The following is an 18659-nucleotide window of genomic DNA, read 5'->3' as shown; positions in this document are numbered from 1 at the left end:
TATCCCTTTCGCCTTTGACGACATTCATGGGAAATATATGGAGTGGTTCTATTTTAAAGTGCCGAAAACCACATTGCACAAACTAGTTAGTTTGACACAAAATATACTAACATGCTCACGTCGACCGTTTCACATCAAAACAAAAAGCGCGATAAAAACGGCGCGCGCGTGCCGTGTTACGTGCAGGAAGTGTACAATATGTGCTTTGAATTAACAATGAAGCAATTAACAGAAATAAAAGTACTGTTTAATAATAACTATGAATAAATTTTAACAGATAGTTACAGTTTTTTACACGCTCAAAATTTAAAATGTAAAAAGCCAGACTTACATCAATAAACAAATGACTATACTTCTGATTGATGTAGGTAAGCCAAAGGAACTTAATATTTCGAATTGCATAAAATATCATATGAGTAAAAACAAAATATATTTTAAATAATATTAAAACATAATTTATATTGTCGCTGTCTTAAAATATTCCCACTGATATACAACTATATCTACCACCTTACAGTTAACATAATACGAAGTAGTATTCAATGAAAATCAATCGGAAGAAACAATAATTTCAACTGAAAAGAAAATTGTATGTCAGTAAGAAACTAGTACGGTATTTTGAAAGACAAGTCACTTATTGATTTCACGTTTAGTATTAAAACGATCTGTTACAGACATTTGGTAAGTGTTATTTCAATGGAACAAAGTCTAGATTTATTAGACATGCATTAAATTTAACAAACATTTATCCAGTTTACCATGATCTTGTCACTATTGACTCCGTCTACCCGCAAAAGATAAAGACTTAATAATTTTAATAGATAAATACACTGGGCAACCAAAGTAAAGTTTAATTTGTAGTGACAACGTAAAACAAAAAAAAAATACTGTCAATTTTGAATGTCAGTTCGATCGATAATCTAGTTAATATTTCGATAAGAAATAACTTGTTTTTAAATGAGTTAGGAATATATGATAATAGTCAAAGAATTTATGATGTGAAGGAAACCCCTTACTCCAAAGTATCTGCAATATGCAACGTGATTAAGTACAGACAACAAGAAACATCAAAAGTCTACCTTTAACAATTTTGGAGAAACAATCAAATGGTCATCATACAGAACTGACTTGCATAGCAGCGAATCTGGGCGTAGTATCAAGATCCAAAGAATCAGAAGTTATTTGAGAACGGGAATCAGAATTGTCTGTGCTGTTTTGCATTGAACTCATTGACATTTTGTCATCTTTCAAACTGCCATTGGCTTCTGTTGAGCCGTCCGTCGAACCTGCTTTTTGTTGTGCATCTACAACATCGCCACCGCCACCACCGAACGAATTCCAAATCCCTTTGGCAGAATCTCTCACTGTGACTTTTTTATCTACTGTAGCATTTTTGTCTTTTGTATCTTTTCCTTTTTTCCCGATTACTCCGAAGGAACCGAGTTTCGGTTTAGAATTTCGCACTGCGGCGCCTCTTTGAATTGGCGTGGAGTCTGTTTCTCCTTCTTCAGTTATAGACGTTAACATGTCTGTCGATTCTGTAGGGACCACTTGACCCGCTTGAATTGGGATGTCATCTGAAAAAAACAATTGCACATCGTGTTTTAAAGTAAAAAGTCAAACGGAAAAGGAAACTTGTAAAACCATTGTCGTACATCTGTCGTCTGTAGGACAAAGACGAGAAACAATTGGCATTCTACAAGATAATATTGCATAATATATAAGTTCGCAAGGGTTCAGTGACGAATTCGCACATTCCTTTGATATTTGACAAACTAAAGTATTTTATATTCTATTCATTGTAATTAAATCATACCTTTCAGAAAAATACACAATAAAAATATGTTTAGTCATAATTTCAGTAAAGTGCAGTGCGAGTTTCTTATTAAAATTTCATTTCAAAAATAATTTTCCATCTGCAAGTCAAATAAAAATACATGACCAACTATATGTTTGCACCTACTTTTATTACGGTTTGCGAAGTAATAATACTGAGTCATTGAAATAATAAAAAAAAAGAATTCGCTTAATTTAGCTAGAAATGTGGCTAAAGTGACTAATTGACTATAGATAGATACCTAAAGATTGGAAATGAGTAATGTGTTGGTAGAACAACATTGTTACAGTTTGGTAAAATCATTAAAATAGATGAACAAGTATAATAGACTACATTCAGTCAGAAAAGTATCGGGAATGGATTATTTATTTATGGTCCCAAATTCAAATTTTTGTTTTTTTTGTTGTTGTTAGATTGGCACAACTGTTTTCCATTGTGGCGCGGAGTTTGAGTTGCATCTGTTGTTTACATTAAATACAGTGCTATTTTTAGTTATATCATATCTAGTGTGTATTGCTAATTTCATAATGGATAAAAACAGCGAACAAAGAGTTTGTCTTAAATTTTGCATTGCCAATGGAATATCGTGTTCGGAGTCACTGAAAATGTTACAGAAGGCTTACGGTGAATCGACTTTATCAAAAACTCGTGCTTATGAGTGGTACAAAGCGTTCAAAAGCGGTCGAGATGTGATGGAAGATTTGCCTCGCTCTGGTAGGCCATCAACGTCTGCAACTGAAGTTAACATCGCAAAAGTGAAGGAAATAGTGACTGAAAATCCTCATTCAACTTTGAGAGAGATAGCCACCGAACTTTCTGTATCTCACGAGTCGATCCGTACCATTTTAACTAATAATTTGGGTATGAAACATGTTGCCGCTCGGCTAGTCCCAAAAGACCTGAATTTTTTTCAAAAACTCAATCGCATGAGAGTCGCTGGAAACGCATTGTTACTGGTGACGAGACGTGGGTTTACGAGTTTGACATGCAAACTAGTCAACAAGCTTCGGAGTGGCGCCTTCCAACTGAACCGAAACCGAAAAAACCACGCCAAAGTCGTTCAAAAGTCAAAGTCATGTTGACTGTTTTCTTTGACTATCGCGGTGTTGTGCACTCGGAATTCTTGCCGGAAGGTCAAACGGTAAATAAGGAATATTATTTGAGTGTTATGCGGCGTTTAAGAGAGCAAATCCGACGAAAAAGGCCAGATTTGTGGAAAGAAAATTCTTGGATTTTGCACCATGATAATGCACCTTCGCACAAGGCCATCATTGTGAACGAATTTTTAACCAAACACTCAACAAATACCATCGAGCAACCACCATATTCACCAGATATGGCTCCAGCCGACTTTTTTCTTTTTCCTAAACTCAAATTACCACTTCGTGGCACCCGTTTTCAATCGGTAGAAGACATAAAAGAGAATTCGCGGCGAGAACTGACCTCAATTCCGGAAACAGCGTTTAAAAAATGTTTTGATGATTGGATTATTCGTTGGCGTAAGTGTATCGTTTCTAAAGGAGCATATTTTGAAGGTGATAAAATAAATTTGGATGAATAACAAACAGTTTGTGTATTATTGATCTTTTCCTGCTACTTTCTTGACAGAGTAGTATATAGTAGGTACATCTAAAGACGCAGAAGATGACGTGTGTGAAAATTATGTGACGTATTTTAAAATGAATAACAAAGTGGTGAAGTAAAAGGGTTTCAGATATTTAGGATATTAGTGAAAAGATGGACATGGCGGAGACGGGCCCGCGACCGCCTTTGCTGAGGAATCTACTGCAATACCGAAGAACGGAAAAAAGGGAGACCATCCTTGTAGTAGATTTTCAAGAACAAGGTGGTAGTAAGATTAAATCACGTAGCTTGTATACATGAGGAAAAAGAAGTGGAATAAGAAGAAAATACCCTAAGGGAAAGAAAACGATCCCGCATTTTAAGACTCGCACGCACTCGCACGCTTTGCTTCACGACTAGTCCAGAGCTCATGGCGAAACGCGTTAGACGCGGATTCAAATGCTGTAAAACGCATAGTTTACTAAAATTGCCTTCACATATTATATCCCTTATTAAAGGTAAGTAGGCCCGAAGTTCATGTAGAGTTGTTAAACTTTTCATAAAGGATTGGTTCTCCTGAGACAAACAGAATGTAAAACTAATAACCTGTGAGTTTCATTATGTAAGTAAGTACCTAGGTTAGGTAGTGAACCATGGGTTCTCAACGCTATGGTAAATTCAATTTATCCGTGTTTTAAAAAGAAAGAAACAAGGAAATCCGTTTAAATAGTGAGAATTAAAAAGTGCATGGTGTGACATATAACACATTCACTGATTTATGTAATTATTACTGATCAAATGTCACCTTTTGAAGTTAACTTATAACTTTACTATTTATATGAATACTTTCGAAATAACATCCGTTTTGTCTGTTGTACTGAAACTTTCACTCTCAAAGCTGTCTGTCTCGTCAGTAGACAAATAGTCATTTTCCTTCACAGTCAGTTTCCAGTAATCGTCGTCAAACATTTTTACCATTCCATTTAGTAATGATTGGTTTGGATGTGAATCAATATTTAACAACTTCTTAATCCATAGTTTATATTCGCAAGAATGTGACGATGAACATTCATTTGGCAGCATGCAAAATGTGTGATGATCATCTGTACATCAAGAAAGTTTTTTTAGGATAGATTAAAAGTAAATTCTATCGAGTTCCTGGACTCACCCTTACAACAAATAATTTGAGTAAAATAAGTGATTCACCTGGCAACTTTTTGGTTCGGAATGAAGCATTTGTTATCATTGATTTAGACATGGTGACTGTGGTTGTCGCTGGAGATAATGCTACACTGATGCCCATTGGTCCATCGCATGGTTGGCCTGAAATTAATAAAAACGTTCATATAGAATTTACCGTATCAAAACACGTGTCCAGCACGGAAGTTGATCTGTTTGATGTGCATCGTTTGTTGGCGTAATCGAGGTGTGGTAATGAGAGAGAATGGCAATTGGCCACCGTTATTTTTGGTCGAGTTCTGTGACTTTTCGAGTACTTAATGGTTGATTATTAAAATTTTGTTTATGCTCCTAAAATTTTCCCTCCCCACAATCATATGCCCTGTATGTTACAGGTATTTTAAACAACGTGAAAAGATGTAGTATCTGCCTACCTCTTCGAGAAAGATGCATGATTTTATGTTATTAATGTATTTTAAACAATATTCTAACATTTTTATTAAAGGTCTATATTTATAAATTGACGTTCATGGTGAAAATGGTACAAAATGCAAATTCAAAATTTTTATTTATTATTATGGGACACTTCATATCACTTAATAATAATTGCCATATCTTTTGGTTTCACAACTTTGGTTGACGTCAAATAAATTACGTAAAACTAAGTTTACTGCCGCTTCTAAAGCGTCAGTGCAGAAGAAGCGGTAACAAACTGCACTGCAGCATTTTCTTTAACAATGTCAACTTCACAACTATCCAAACTTAAAATAAAAATGTGGACGAGAGAATACATTTTTCAGATTAATTGATTTATATGAATAAAAAATAATAAAAAATAATAAAAATAATAAAAATAATAAAAAATATAAAGTTTAATGGATAGGCAATTTTAAATAGATTTATGTACGCTCGCGTTCATATTTGCAGTCTAAGTTCGCAAAACTTTATAGCTTGCAGTCACCGATGCCACTCTCACATTTACACAAATAACACAATAAACGTTGCAAATCGTTGGGTAACGTAAGATATCATCAAGAGGGTAGCGTAAAAAGTCGAGTGCGCAGCGGCCGTCGTCCGCTTATCAACGCGACACAGCGGAGGTCCATGATGGAACAGTACGATTATAATGGCTTCATACCGACCAGAACATTTGCGGAACAGTTCAACACTTCAGTGTTGTTTTAATATTGTATCATCCATGCGACGACGCTTGCTAGATGTTATTGATAGTGGAGGAGTGTATACAAAATATTAAAATATCATTAAAAAATATTTCTCTATAATATAATTATAGAGAAATATTTTTAGATATCATTCCATAATAAATTAGAGTGCGTTAGCCCGCGACGGCCAGACCTTCGTTATATTATAAAAGCTGAAAATTCTTCTATGCATGTCTCCTAACAGGTATAAGCAAACCCAGCCTATACAACCTGGGTCGTGGCGGCTTTGGCAGGTACCTAACAGGCAATAAACGTGAGTAAAATTATGTTTCAAATTTGTGATAGCATAAAACTTAGTTTTCATATATTTAACTTACAATCATATTAGAAACCGCCTCGTCCATTGGCGGACACTTCGGGCGGTAACAACTCCTTTCCAGACACCCTTACAGTATGATTATTTATAAATCTACTTTCGTCATAATATAAAATCTGACTTTTATATATGGGTGATTCTACGTTAAGAGGGACAAGAGGCGGCAACATTAAAAAATCATACATTATTTGAAAATTTGAAGGAAATGACAATAATAAATTATAGTAAATAACAAATACTATGAAGCCACTTAATTGCAATATCTAAATTGGCTTAGTTTGGGTATAATTTCATGTTAACCGATAAAAAAGTATCTACCCTGGCCTGTCCCTTTACTATTCTGTAAAAGAGTTTTTGAAATTTAATACATTTCTTATACATCCTGTTCAGAGCTTTATTTATTTTAAAAAGATGCGTAATCAATCGTTTTGAATACTTAAATCAACTCAAAAATAAACATAATTTCTTTTTTTTAAAATAACGCAAGTTTTGTCCCTCGTATTTTATGTCTCCTCCCCTGGACATTTTTGGTCCTTTTAAAAATGGCGTTAAAGTGCGAAGGTGTAGCAAATTTAAATCTTGGGGCATTTGTTTCAAAGTTAAGTTAGCTATAACCGTCGTCCGAGCGAATCGCGTGCCCTCATTGGCCGATAGTCCGACCACGCCACTCGTCTCACGCGGATGTGTCAGTCAGTGCCGTCTCTCCACTGGTAAGTTTTATTGAATTGTTATTCATACTAAAAGTTTGTTTGTAATTTGTTATTACTTCAATTTCTGCCTAGTTTACCGTATTAGTTTGTTTTTGCGTAAGAGTACAAACTTTTCTGATAGTTTCCTTTTTTCAATGAAAACGTCTCTACCCTGCCATATTTCCCCTGCCTCATGAAATGCCAGGGTAGAGACCTTACTTCCAGGGTAAATACAGAAGTACCATATCACTCCTTTCTTAGTATTGTACATATTTATCATTCGTAAAAGAGTAATTTGTTAACATAAATACGTTTTTTTTTAAATTTTAGTCATGGTGTACGTTACTTCTACACTATGTAGTAGTTTTATATTCGGAGTTTTATACGCTATTTTGCTGCCTATTTGGGCAGGCTTGACCTAAAATAATTATGTGTGTGGCTATAAAATATCCCACGAATAACATATTTAATATCTTTAAACTGTAACATCTCTTTATTTTAGAACATGGCTCCCCGATAAAATCTAATTCGTGAGGAACGTTCAGAAAAGAAGCTGGTCACGGCAAGGGAGGTGCAAAAGAACTGCGGATAGAATTGTTGAAGCTGGGAACGACATTTTTGAAACAAGATTTCACGAACGCCCTCCAAAAAAAACTGTCCCAATATAAAAGTGGTGACTATTAGTGACGATGATGAGATTTGGAAGCTTTCTCAGGTACCATAAAGGTCCTTCAAGTAACTTATAAATAAATATATACGGGACAAATAACACAGATTTAGTTAGCCTCGAAGTAAGTTCGAGACTTGTGTTACGAGATACTAACTCAACGATACTATATTTTAAAATAAATACTTAAATAGAAAAACATCCAAGATCTAGGCCAATCAGAAAAAGTTCTTTTCTCATCATGCCCTGGCCGGAATTCGAACCCGGGACCTCCGGGGTCGCAGACAAGCGCACTACCGCTGCGCCACAGAGGCCGTCAAATCCATATTTATAAACTTAAACAAGTAATTTCTACCCAACCGCTTAACGATGAAGAGCTTGAGTTGCTTCTGCAATCCTGAGGCCTGCGATCACTTTGTGCTTGGTACCATGGATTTTGCAACAAAGAATACGAGACCGCGCCTTAATGTTGACAATGTGTATGGGTCTGAATCTGACGACGAGCCATTAATCAACTACAGACTGTCAAAGCAGCTACAAACATCTTCTCTGCCTTATGCCACTGTTTCCGAATATGCAAGCCAACTTGAAGACGAACCTTCAACTTCTGGTTTAAACAATAAATTCAACAATGGCGATTTTGTCTTGGTGAGAATTTTACATAAAGACACAGAATATCGATACGTAGTTATGTGCACAGGGATTGAAGAAAATAATGAAGATCAAGTAATATTCTGTAAAATTTGTGACAACACTGGTAAAAATTATTTCAGGATTGATGACAACAACGTTTCTTTCATCTCATGGGACCAGATTATAGAAAAGATACCAACCCCCAAAATGAAATGCAGCATATTTATTATGAGTTTCACCAAAGTATTAACGTATTTGAAAAGCCATGATCTCATTTGTTATCTTTTTATTTTATTTCTTTAAATGGAAGTTCCAATTTATGTTAATGATTTAACAAAGTATTCATGCTCTAAATTCTTATATCACATTGCATTACATGCAACTTGTGCCATTAAATAATTTAAGTATTTTCTTTAAGAACTAATAGAAAAAAATACTGTGATTTTTGTTAGTAGATACTAAGTAATTTTGTTTTCTATGTCCTAATAATTAAAGTAACATTAAAAGACTGTATTGAAATGAGGTCTGTTCTTATAGTTGTAAACTATCACAAAAAGTTAAATATTAAAGTCTATTCTGATGAATAAAATTGTTTTTCTTTCAATGTATATTTCCCCTGTAAGGTAAAGTATCCTACCCTGGCCTTCATGTATCTACCCTGGATCCTGTATCTCCCCTGGTACGTAAAAACTCTTGTAAAAATAGATAAACTAACTGGCCATCTTCAACAAGTATACAAAATATCTGTTTACATAGTTCTTTATTGGAAAAAAATGTTATTTCTAATATTTATATCGTGCCACTCTTCTTAATATCAGATGCTCCTTTAACGTAGAAAGACCCATATGTTATTCAGAAAACTATACGAATAATAGTTCCACAACCCCCAGTCACGTTCGATGGTTCGCCTATATCCTCAGGCACATTGAAGTCTACTCCAGGGTGCGCGCGATTAATATATGTACATGTACGTTGGTGCGAGTGAAATAGCATGATCGGTCCACGGCGATCTCTTTCTGCGCATCAGCTGTCTCGTACGCCGTATAGGCTATTTGACTGTATTAAAAATATACATTTCTTTTATGTCATCAGTCTTAATATTATTCTTTTGGAGCTATTTGTAATAACACGAGATAAAAATATTGCATTATTTAAACAAAATCCGTCTCAGAAAATTAGGTTTTTATATGCAGCTGTCACGTGACTAAAAACGAACGTGATTGGCTATTTCTATTATGACGTCAATTATCCATAAACAGACTGTGGATCGTACCGTTCCTTAGTGTTCGCTATTATTTTTCAAGATTTTATAAGTGTTTGATCGCTCAGGATTACTCAGATAACATAGGTATTTAATAATGGAAACCAATTCCGCGAAAGCTGACAGTCGAAACCTACAAAAAGTGGACGCAATACTTAATGGTTGGAAGAAGAAATCTGGATTGTCTCCTTCAAAGACAATCCAGATTTCTATGCTGCCGAACTGAGGAATGTGAAAACATCAATGTAAGTATATCTTGGTAACCACTGATCTTAGATCATGATCTGAAACCACTTCTTGCGAATATTCAAATCCATCGGCATAGAAAAAAACAGTTTCGTAGGAGATTTTATTGTTGTATTAGTGCATTGAGGCACTGCACAAAATTTATAGGAACTCATTTTAATAATTTTCACACATATGACGTGGCACAAGTTAAATAAAACAAGAGAAAATCAAAACTTTTCGAAACACCAACATGCTTTGTATGATATTTACACGAAATTTACGTCACTGCATGCCATGGCCGCCATATTGCTAAAAGTCGCGTTTTAGCGGCATATTTGAATATTTCATTTTCTTTTTCGAATTTTTAATAAAATAGCTGTAATAAAGGCAGAAAAGTATTTTTGTAGGGCTCCTTATAAACAAATAAATACCCTAAGATAGTTTTTAGAACTTTGTCAAATAGCCTATTATATATTGTGTAGTGTGAAATGTTATACGAACAGAAACCGTTGAATAATTAATTTGTAAAGTTTATTGAATAAGAGGTCCGGAATAAGAAACGGATGAAAACAAATTAAGTTGTTTTACATACATACATACATACATAAAATCACGCCTCTTTCCCGGAGGGGTAGGCAGAGACTACCTCTTTCCACTTGCCACGATCTCTGCATACTTCTTTCGCTTCGTCCACATTCATAACTCTCTTCATACAAGCTCGGCGGTTTCGGGTACTTTTGACCTGACCCTTTACCAGGACGTCCTTAATTTGATCAAGATACGTTCGTCTAGGTCTTCCCACTCCGACCTTTCCCTCCACACTCTCCTTGTATATCTGCTTAGTCAACCTGCTTTCATTCATCCTCTCCACATGACCGAACCATCTTAACATACCCTTTTCTATTCCTGTAACTACATCTTCCTTCACATCACAACATTCCCTTATCACGCTGTTCCTTATCCTGTCACTCAATTTCACACCCATCATACTCCTTAACGCTCTCATTTCCACTGCATTTATTCTGCTTTCATGCTTCTTTTGCCATACCCAACTTTCACTCCCATACATTAATGTCGGGACCAACACGCCCCTGTGCACAGCCAGTCGAGCCTTTTTGGATAGTTTCTGACTGCTCATAAAGGCATGCAAAGCTCCATTCACCATGTTCCCCGCGTTCACTCTCCTTTCAATATCACTATCATACTTGCCATCTGATGTAAACTTTGATCCTAGATATACAAACTCTTTCACTTGCTCCACTTTTTCTCCTCCAATCAAAATATTACATGCTGTCATTTCTTTCTCCATTTCAAAAACCAGTGTTTTAGTTTTACTTACGTTCACTTTCATTCCTTTCTCTTTTAAAGCTTCATGCATACAGTTTACCATCTCCTGTAACTCCTCCGCTGATGACGCCAGTATAACCTGATCGTCGGCATAGAGCAGACATTTGACGAGTAACTCATTCATCCTTAATCCACTTTTAGACTCTTTCAAATCTGTCAAACAGCTATCCATAAATAGGTTGAACAGCCACGGTGACGCAACACATCCTTGCCTAACGCCTTTCTCAATCTTAAACCACTCAGTGTGCGCTCCGTTTATCCTGACACAAGCACTCGAATCCTCATATAAGGATTTCAGTGCTCGTATTAAGAGACTGCTCACCCCATGCATAGAAAATGCTGACCACAATTCATTCCTCTCAACTCTGTCATAGGCCTTTTCCAGATCTACGAATGTGCAATAGACTTTTTGACTCTTGGCCAAAAACTTTTCGGCTATGCACCGCAAGGAAAAGACCTGATCAGTACATCCCATTCCCTTTCGAAATCCCGCTTGAGCATCCCATATTTTGTCATCAGTTTCATTCCTGACTCTATTAATCAATACCTTAGCATACAATTTGCCGACGACGCTAAGCAGGCTTATACCACGATAATTTTTGCAGTCCAGCTGTGACCCTTTTCCTTTGTAAAGTGGCACGATAACAGCCTTACCCCAATCTTTTGGTACTCGGCCGCTTCTCCAACACAAATTGAAAAGGCAGTACAACTGACTAGCTACTACGCCTTTTCCTGCTTTAAGCATCTCGACCGACACTCTATCACACCCAGCAGCCTTTCCCGCTTTCATACTCTTAAGTGCTTCCACAATTTCGAACATTTCAATTTCGCCTTCCATCTCATTCTCTTTTTCTTCGCTATAGCAGAAATCTTTCTTATTTCCTTCCTTTTTTTCAAATAAACTTTCAAAATAGTCCTTCCATATCTTTAGTACACATTCTTCTCCTTTCACAACGCTACCATCCTGGCATCTGATCCTAGTCAGCTCTCTGGTTATAGTATTTCCTCGGGCTGACCTTACGGATTTCCAGAATACTTTCAGATTTGACTGATAGTCTTCTGATAGCCTTTTATCAAAATCCTCTTTATACTCTTCTTTCTTTCTAATCACAGCTTTCTTAACCAAATCTTTCATTTTCTTATATTCCTTACGTGCTTCATTCACATCTTCATCTATAACCTCTTGCATTCTTAAGTTAGCTTTTGCTGCTAACAAATCCAGCCATGCTTTCTTCTTTAATCGCACAAGTTCTTGTCCGTGTGGTTCCCGGCACCAATACAAAAAAGAATAGGACCACTCCATCTCTTTCCCATGGATGTCGTAAAAGGCGACTAAGGGATAGGCTTACAAACTTGGGATTCTTTTTTTAGGCGATGGGCTAGCAACCTGTCACTATTTGAATCTCAATTCTATCATTAAGCCAAATAGCAGAACGTGGCCATTCAGTCCTTTCAAGACTGTTGGCTCTGTCTACCCCGCAAGGGATATAGACGTGAACATATGTATGTATGTATGTATGTTCTTGCACATCTTTACTCATCCACGCATTTTTGTGATTTTTTCCTTTCCTTCTTCTACTTACACCACACACTTCAACAGCTACTTTCACAATTCTTTCTTTAAATTCCTTCCATCCATCTTCAATATCGCTCATTTCATCTAAATCTTCAAATTCATCCTTCAGTCTATTAATATACTTCTTACCTACATCCATATCTTGCAAATTTTCTACTTTTACTCTTTCCAAAGCGCTGGTTTGCTCCCTTACCCTGTGCCGCCAGCGATTGAAGATACCCCTTATCCGGGATATCACCAGTAAATGGTCCGAGTCAATGCCAGCACCGCGATATGCACGGGTATCCAGCACTTTGTTAAGTTGTTTTATTTGTAAGAATTGTAAGAAAAGTAAGGGAAAATTTATTTTGCTCTTAAACTGTCGAAAGTTTGTCTGCACACGACCTATGTCAGACAAACTTTCAACCTTAATAAAATGACATAAGTCTGGCAGTCGCAGGCTCTCCTTCTTATGCAAATAATGAGAGACGACGATTTTTCGATCGACAATTATTATCGGGCCCAGTTCGGCCATCGTTGATTACCGTCTCTTTCTGTTTTGTTATGTTATATGTCATAGAACAATAAACTGTTTTACCTAGTAGGTAATCATTGGCAATAAAGACCGTATTAATTTGATGGAATATTTATTATTTTTAAATATGCATTTCTGTGTGAATCTAGTGGAATCACAGTGCACGCTGTTTCAACCCGTAAGAGTTTTTAAACTATGACTGCAGATCGAACAGAGTGTATTGAATTTTGATTTAGATTCAAATCAAAAGTGTGGTGTAGGTGCCGTGTGGTTCCCGGCACCATTAAAAAAAAATAGGACTACTCCAATTCTTTACGAGGTTCCTGTGCCATGCTCAAGCCTGATGTTTTTATCATTCAGGTAATCATCAGTGTCTCTTTAATTTTTGGCCAGGCATATCAAGAATGATGTCAATAAGCGATACCTTGAATCCTATTTAAAAAAATAATCTCTTTTTTTCAATAAACTGTAGGTAATAATTTTATATCTGTATTTACGTTCCCCTGCAAAGGTTCCGGAGGTTACACGAGAGTCGCCGGTTAAAACTTATGTCATAGACGAACACAAGACAGACTCCTCTCCAGAAAGGTGAGGGCGCAACCGGGACTAACACAGGTGGATGCCGGCGATGTCTCATACTTAAGATTTTTAAAACTCTTCTTATGAAAACTCTATGCTTACCTGAAGAATTATTTTTAAGGGAATTAATTACGGCACTAGTAACCAACATAACATCAGGAAACAGTTCGTACTGCGCTCGTTGATCGATATCTTTGACTGCTTGCAGGGCTAATGTGTAGAATTCATTGAACATTGCAAAGTATGCCCCTTCTATCAATTCCAACAGAAAGTTAGGTGATACTGGAATTCTTGGAACTGATTTCACAGTGGAGCTACCAATTTTTTTGTGGAATCCTTGGGTGACTATTCTGTAAATGCCAGTATTTGAAATTAGTAATTAAACATTACAAGTAACAGTCATTTTCAAATTAATTTATTGATTTATGTTTAAGTAGAGTACGACCTCGCTCCGCGCGCGTTAAAGGGAAAACAACCGTTAAGTTTCGTTATGTATGGTGGGAATTTAATATTATAATGAACATTATCTATACTAATATTATAAAGCTGAAGAGTTTGTTTTGTTTGTTTGTTTGTTTAAACGCGCTAATCTCAGAAACTACTGAACCGATTTGAATTATTCTTTCACTGTTAGATGGTCTATTTATCGAGGAAGGCTATAGGCTACATTTTATCCCGGATTTCCTACGGGAAACGTCAACAATGCAGGTGAAAGTTGAATGAATCGGCCATCTGCGAGCTTTCCATCACGCGAACGCTGCGCAAACCAACAAAGATATAGTAAAACAATGTACAAAAGATGTGAAGTACTCATTTTTTTCCACAAAAAAGTCCGCGAGAGCATATAGGTATCTATCTCTTAAGGTTTACTTACAGTACCACTTTAATGTTAATTTTTTAAGATTATTTTTTCATAAGTTATTTTGAAACCAATTTTCTTTAATTCAGTATTAATCCTTATCCAAATAATTATGTTTATTACTTTCGGCTTTTCATGTAGACTAAAATTGCCATTTGCAGTATATAAATCAGACGAATAGGTTTTGAGATATAGTCGTTATAAGCAATTTGCAGCGAAACATTTAATACGGCGAACCAGCGTTCTTTCTAATACGCGTGACCCCTCACCCCGCATCTTTCGATCGCCCTGCTCTATCCTACTTTCTACATATAGATAGGTATCATTCTACTTATAATACTTCCTTTGTATGAATTGAACCCGTGGTTTTGGAGATACATGCTAACATTCATTTATGTAAACAATTGTATACTGCAGCGCATCCTGGTGATTTGTAACCGTAACACCTATCTAAGAACATGCACCAATCAAATCTAAATCCAGTAGTGAAAACCGCATTAAAATCGGACCAGTAGTTTTGGAGATATATGCTAACATTGGTTTGCACAAACGAGCACACAAACGCACAACCTCTCACCCTAAACGCATATATACGGTCTCCGTTCGGTCGCGGGTAATGATGTGGGCCAAGTCGTCGCCAAGTCGCATAACAATTAGCAGCTATAATTGATAAAGCCGAGGAGGATGTTTGCAAAAAAAAATATGATGCCCAAAATAACTATTCCACGCGGACGAAGTCGCGGGCACAGCTAGTAATTTTAAGAAAACTCTTCTTAGTGCACTCCTAGACCACTTAAGAAACCAACATGCCAAATTAAGAGTCTCTACACCCCTTCGTTTTGGACATGTAAGTTAATTAGTCATTCATTATCCTCTTTTATATATGTATTTAGATATTTAGATCATAACTAGCTGTCCCAGCAAACGTTGTTTTGCCATATAAATATTTTTTAAGTAATTTATAGTAAAAAGAAATGTTAAGGGTGGACAACCCTTATCACTAAGGGGTATGAAAAATAGATGTTGGCCGATTCTCAGAACTACTCAATATGCTCACAAAATTTCATGAGAATCGATCAAGCCGTGTCGGAGGAGAACGGGAACGAACATTGTGACACGATAATTTTATATATAAGATTACTGTCCCGGCAAACGTTGTTTTGCCATTATAAATATTTTTTTTAGTAATTCCTAGTTAAACAAAAAATGTTAAGGGTGTACAACCCTTATCACTAAGGGGTATGAAAAATAGATGTTGGCCGATTCTCAGACCTACTCAATATGCTCACAAAATTTCATGAGAATCGATCAATCCGTTTCGGAGGAGTACGGAAACAAACATTGACACGAGAATTTTATATATAAGATTTACCTGGAGGCTGCAATACAAAAATGCCTCAGTGCAAGTTTTGGTAATAAACTCAGCTGCCGATTATAAATGAAGAGCAAAGCAGCCATAACCTTGAGGCGATTCTGCGCATTTATGGCATCTACTTGGGAAAGCGGTCCCCAGCTTACAAGTTTTGTGTTGCATTCTTCCCAACGTCTCAGAGCATTTTCAGTTAGGAATTGGGATCCCAATGACAATGGCTGTAACATTTTGAATTTTTAACATATAATCAAATCTTCTACATATATCAAGTCTTCACCCTTTACGCCAATGGTCTTGAAAAGACTTGATGGCCACATAATCAAATCTTGCTTATTATTAACTAGCCATCCATCCGGGCTTCGCACAGGTAGCATTTGTACATATAAACATTTGTCTTGATTCACTCTACTTATTAAAAAACTGCTTCATAAACCGTTGTGTGGTTATAAGGTCTAAGCATATAGAAACATACAGACGTACGAACAAACGCAGGAAGTGACTATGCTTTATACTATGTAGTGATGTTATAAATGCGAAAGTTTGTTTATGATTGGTTACTGTTTCAGGAAGAGGAAGAGGCTTATAAACTAGGGATTCTTCTCTTAGGCGATGGGCCAGCAACCTATCACTATGTGAATATGAATTCTATTATTAAGTCTGATACTGATAGGCTATGTTCAGCTGTTTAGCTGAACATGGCCTATCAGTCTTTTCAAGGCTATTGGGTATGTATACCCCCAAAAGGATATAGATGTGATTATATGTATGTATGTATATGAGATGGAATAAACCTTCAGGAGTAACATAGATATTCTGCTGAAAATTCCCATGGAAACAACAATATTTAAATTTAAAGCAGGTGGCTGTTGACAGCTAGTTTTATTATATAATGAACGAAATTTTTATTAGTTGAAATAAAGATTCACAAACCTCATGGTATATCGATGGTTGGGCCAAAGAGGGCAATCTAAATGATACAACTTTAGGTTTTCCAGTTTCATCAACCACTTCAAAATTATACAAACCTGTAATAAAAAGTGGTAAGTCTTAAAACATAGGTAATAGGGAATAAGTGCAATAAATTAATAGACAAAGTTTAAAAAGATTATTTGATTAATGATTTACTAAAATGGCATGAACCTTACCTATCAGAAGTGTTTCTATGCACCTAAAGGCTTTTTTCTTACTAAGGGCAACTGAGCTAAGATAATTAAAAATAAGTGTTGGAATGAACTGAAGTGTAAATCTCTGCAACTCTTCCTCTTTGGATCTATAAAAACTGAACAACTGAGTGCACACATTTTCCAACATCTGAAATTAAAGAAAGTCTGACATCATGTTGAAATATAATTGATTGATCTTTATTTATACTTCTAGGTATAAGACTGTCATAAAGAGGTAAAGTTTGTAACTTTAATTGTTTATAGGGGCTGATCATCAGAAACATTGAACTAGACATTGAAATGTTTTTCTATAACTATGTATCTACCACAGGCAAAGCAAGGCCACTAGAATGAAATAATAAACATTGGTGATCAAGCCTCGATCCAAAAAGCTAGGCAGACCGAACACCTTGCATTTTCGGCGGACAGGCAACCAGAAGTTTCTTCTTCTTCTGTTTCTTCGATGCCATTTGATTTATTTTAAAGTGTATAAGATTATATGGAAAGCATGTGTGGTGAAAATTGGCTCCAAAAGCTTGGCACCTAATATTGCTACGGGCTACCGCCAGGGAGGTTGGGAATGGGGGGGACGGTTTTTATGACCCCCCAAGCTTGTTTTTTTGCCGGAAACCCCCCTTTTTTATATGAATTTTTGAAAATCTAAAATTGCACTAAACCCAACACAATATTTTCAGTTTGTCATTGTAAACTGTGTTAATTTAGTATTACATAATTAGTTTGTACGGAGCGTTCAAACTGAGTCAAAAAAGTCTAGTATAGATTAGGTTAGGTTTAACTCCCCTTCACCCCTTTCATCCCTTCTAACTTCTCCCCCCTTGCCCATCTGGCGGTTAATGACCTTTAGCAGACTTTATATGAAAACTTTAAAAATTCCTAAAAAAAAACTATAGGCTTCCGGCAAGGGGGGGTCACGGGAGGGGGGTTACCCCCTCCCCCCTCTCCGGCGGTGGCCCGTTTCAAGCTTTACCATTTAAACTTGTCTTGACTTGGTGTATTACAAATTTAAGTAAAGAATTCATTAGGTACCTAGCACATACCTCTTCAAACTGTGCAGTATTTTCCGCTTTGATATTTGGATTTGAATCATTTTCGCTACCACTGTAAAACAAGTTAAATAGAGCTGTTGCGATTTCATGATTGTGTTCATGTTCAGCTGCAAAGCTCTTTATTTCGTTATCTTGCAGTGATGAATATTCTGATAACCATTCGTTGATTAAATGTTCCCATTCCGCCATTGCTTTACTCACTCGAAATTTATCCTGGAAAAATGCATTACAAAGATTGGGGCACACACTTTGACGAGGTATTATTTAATTTGAAAGCAAGAAAAATGAACCTTGTACAGAAAAAGTGGATCGAATATATTTAATGCTTCGGGAGATTTCAGTTCCAATCAATTATTTCCATTTTCCAGTCGGAAAACACATCCTGAAATTAATTAAATGTTTATGGATATTGTTTTAGTCACAGTTAAATATAAATTATATGTAGGGACTTAGTTTATTTTTTTAAATTTTTGATTTGGCTCACAGATAATATTTAATAGGTACCTATCTAAGAATTAGGCTAGGTTAGCGCTCTGATTAACTATCCTATGGGAGTGCCCTACGTATATACTTTTCCTACATACCT

General features: G+C 36.1%; 1 protein-coding gene across 2 annotated transcripts; it reads right to left on the bottom strand.

Moving 5' to 3' along the window:
• Nucleotides 1–411: 411 nt before the first annotated feature.
• LOC106131886 (hyccin) lies at nt 412–18659 on the bottom strand. Of its 2 annotated transcripts, XM_013331150.2 has the most exons (9): nt 18578–18659; nt 18364–18455; nt 18065–18286; nt 16989–17154; nt 16774–16868; nt 15844–16061; nt 13715–13962; nt 4607–4723; nt 412–1577 (listed from the first exon to the last, which is right to left on the bottom strand). In XM_013331150.2, exons 3-9 carry the CDS (start codon nt 18260–18262, stop codon nt 1114–1116), a joined length of 1506 nt encoding a protein of 501 aa, XP_013186604.2. In that variant the 5' UTR covers nt 18263–18286; nt 18364–18455; nt 18578–18659; the 3' UTR covers nt 412–1113. The 2 variants fall into 2 exon arrangements, with proteins under 2 accessions (XP_013186604.2, XP_013186605.2); XM_013331151.2 differs by lacking the exon at nt 18578–18659 and having other exon boundaries at nt 18364–18571.

The sequence above is a fragment of the Amyelois transitella genome, chromosome 5 (genome assembly GCF_032362555.1).
Source record: "Amyelois transitella isolate CPQ chromosome 5, ilAmyTran1.1, whole genome shotgun sequence".
In the NCBI taxonomy this organism is placed as follows: Eukaryota; Metazoa; Arthropoda; class Insecta; order Lepidoptera; family Pyralidae; genus Amyelois; species Amyelois transitella.
Note: the sequence above shows the minus strand (reverse complement) of the source record. Positions and strands in the feature narration are given on the sequence as shown.

Excerpts from the sequence above, each read along its gene's own strand:
- LOC106131886 (XM_013331150.2), bottom strand. The coding sequence starts at position 18,262 with ATGGCGGAATGGGAACATTTAATCAACGAATGGTTATCAGAATATTCA. Across the intron at positions 16,869-16,988 it reads CATAGAAACACTTCTGATAG|GTTTGTATAATTTTGAAGTG; the intron begins GTAAGGTTCATG and ends TTTTTATTACAG. Across the intron at positions 1,578-4,606 it reads CCGAACCAAAAAGTTGCCAG|ATGACATCCCAATTCAAGCG; the intron begins GTGAATCACTTA and ends TGTTTTTTTCAG.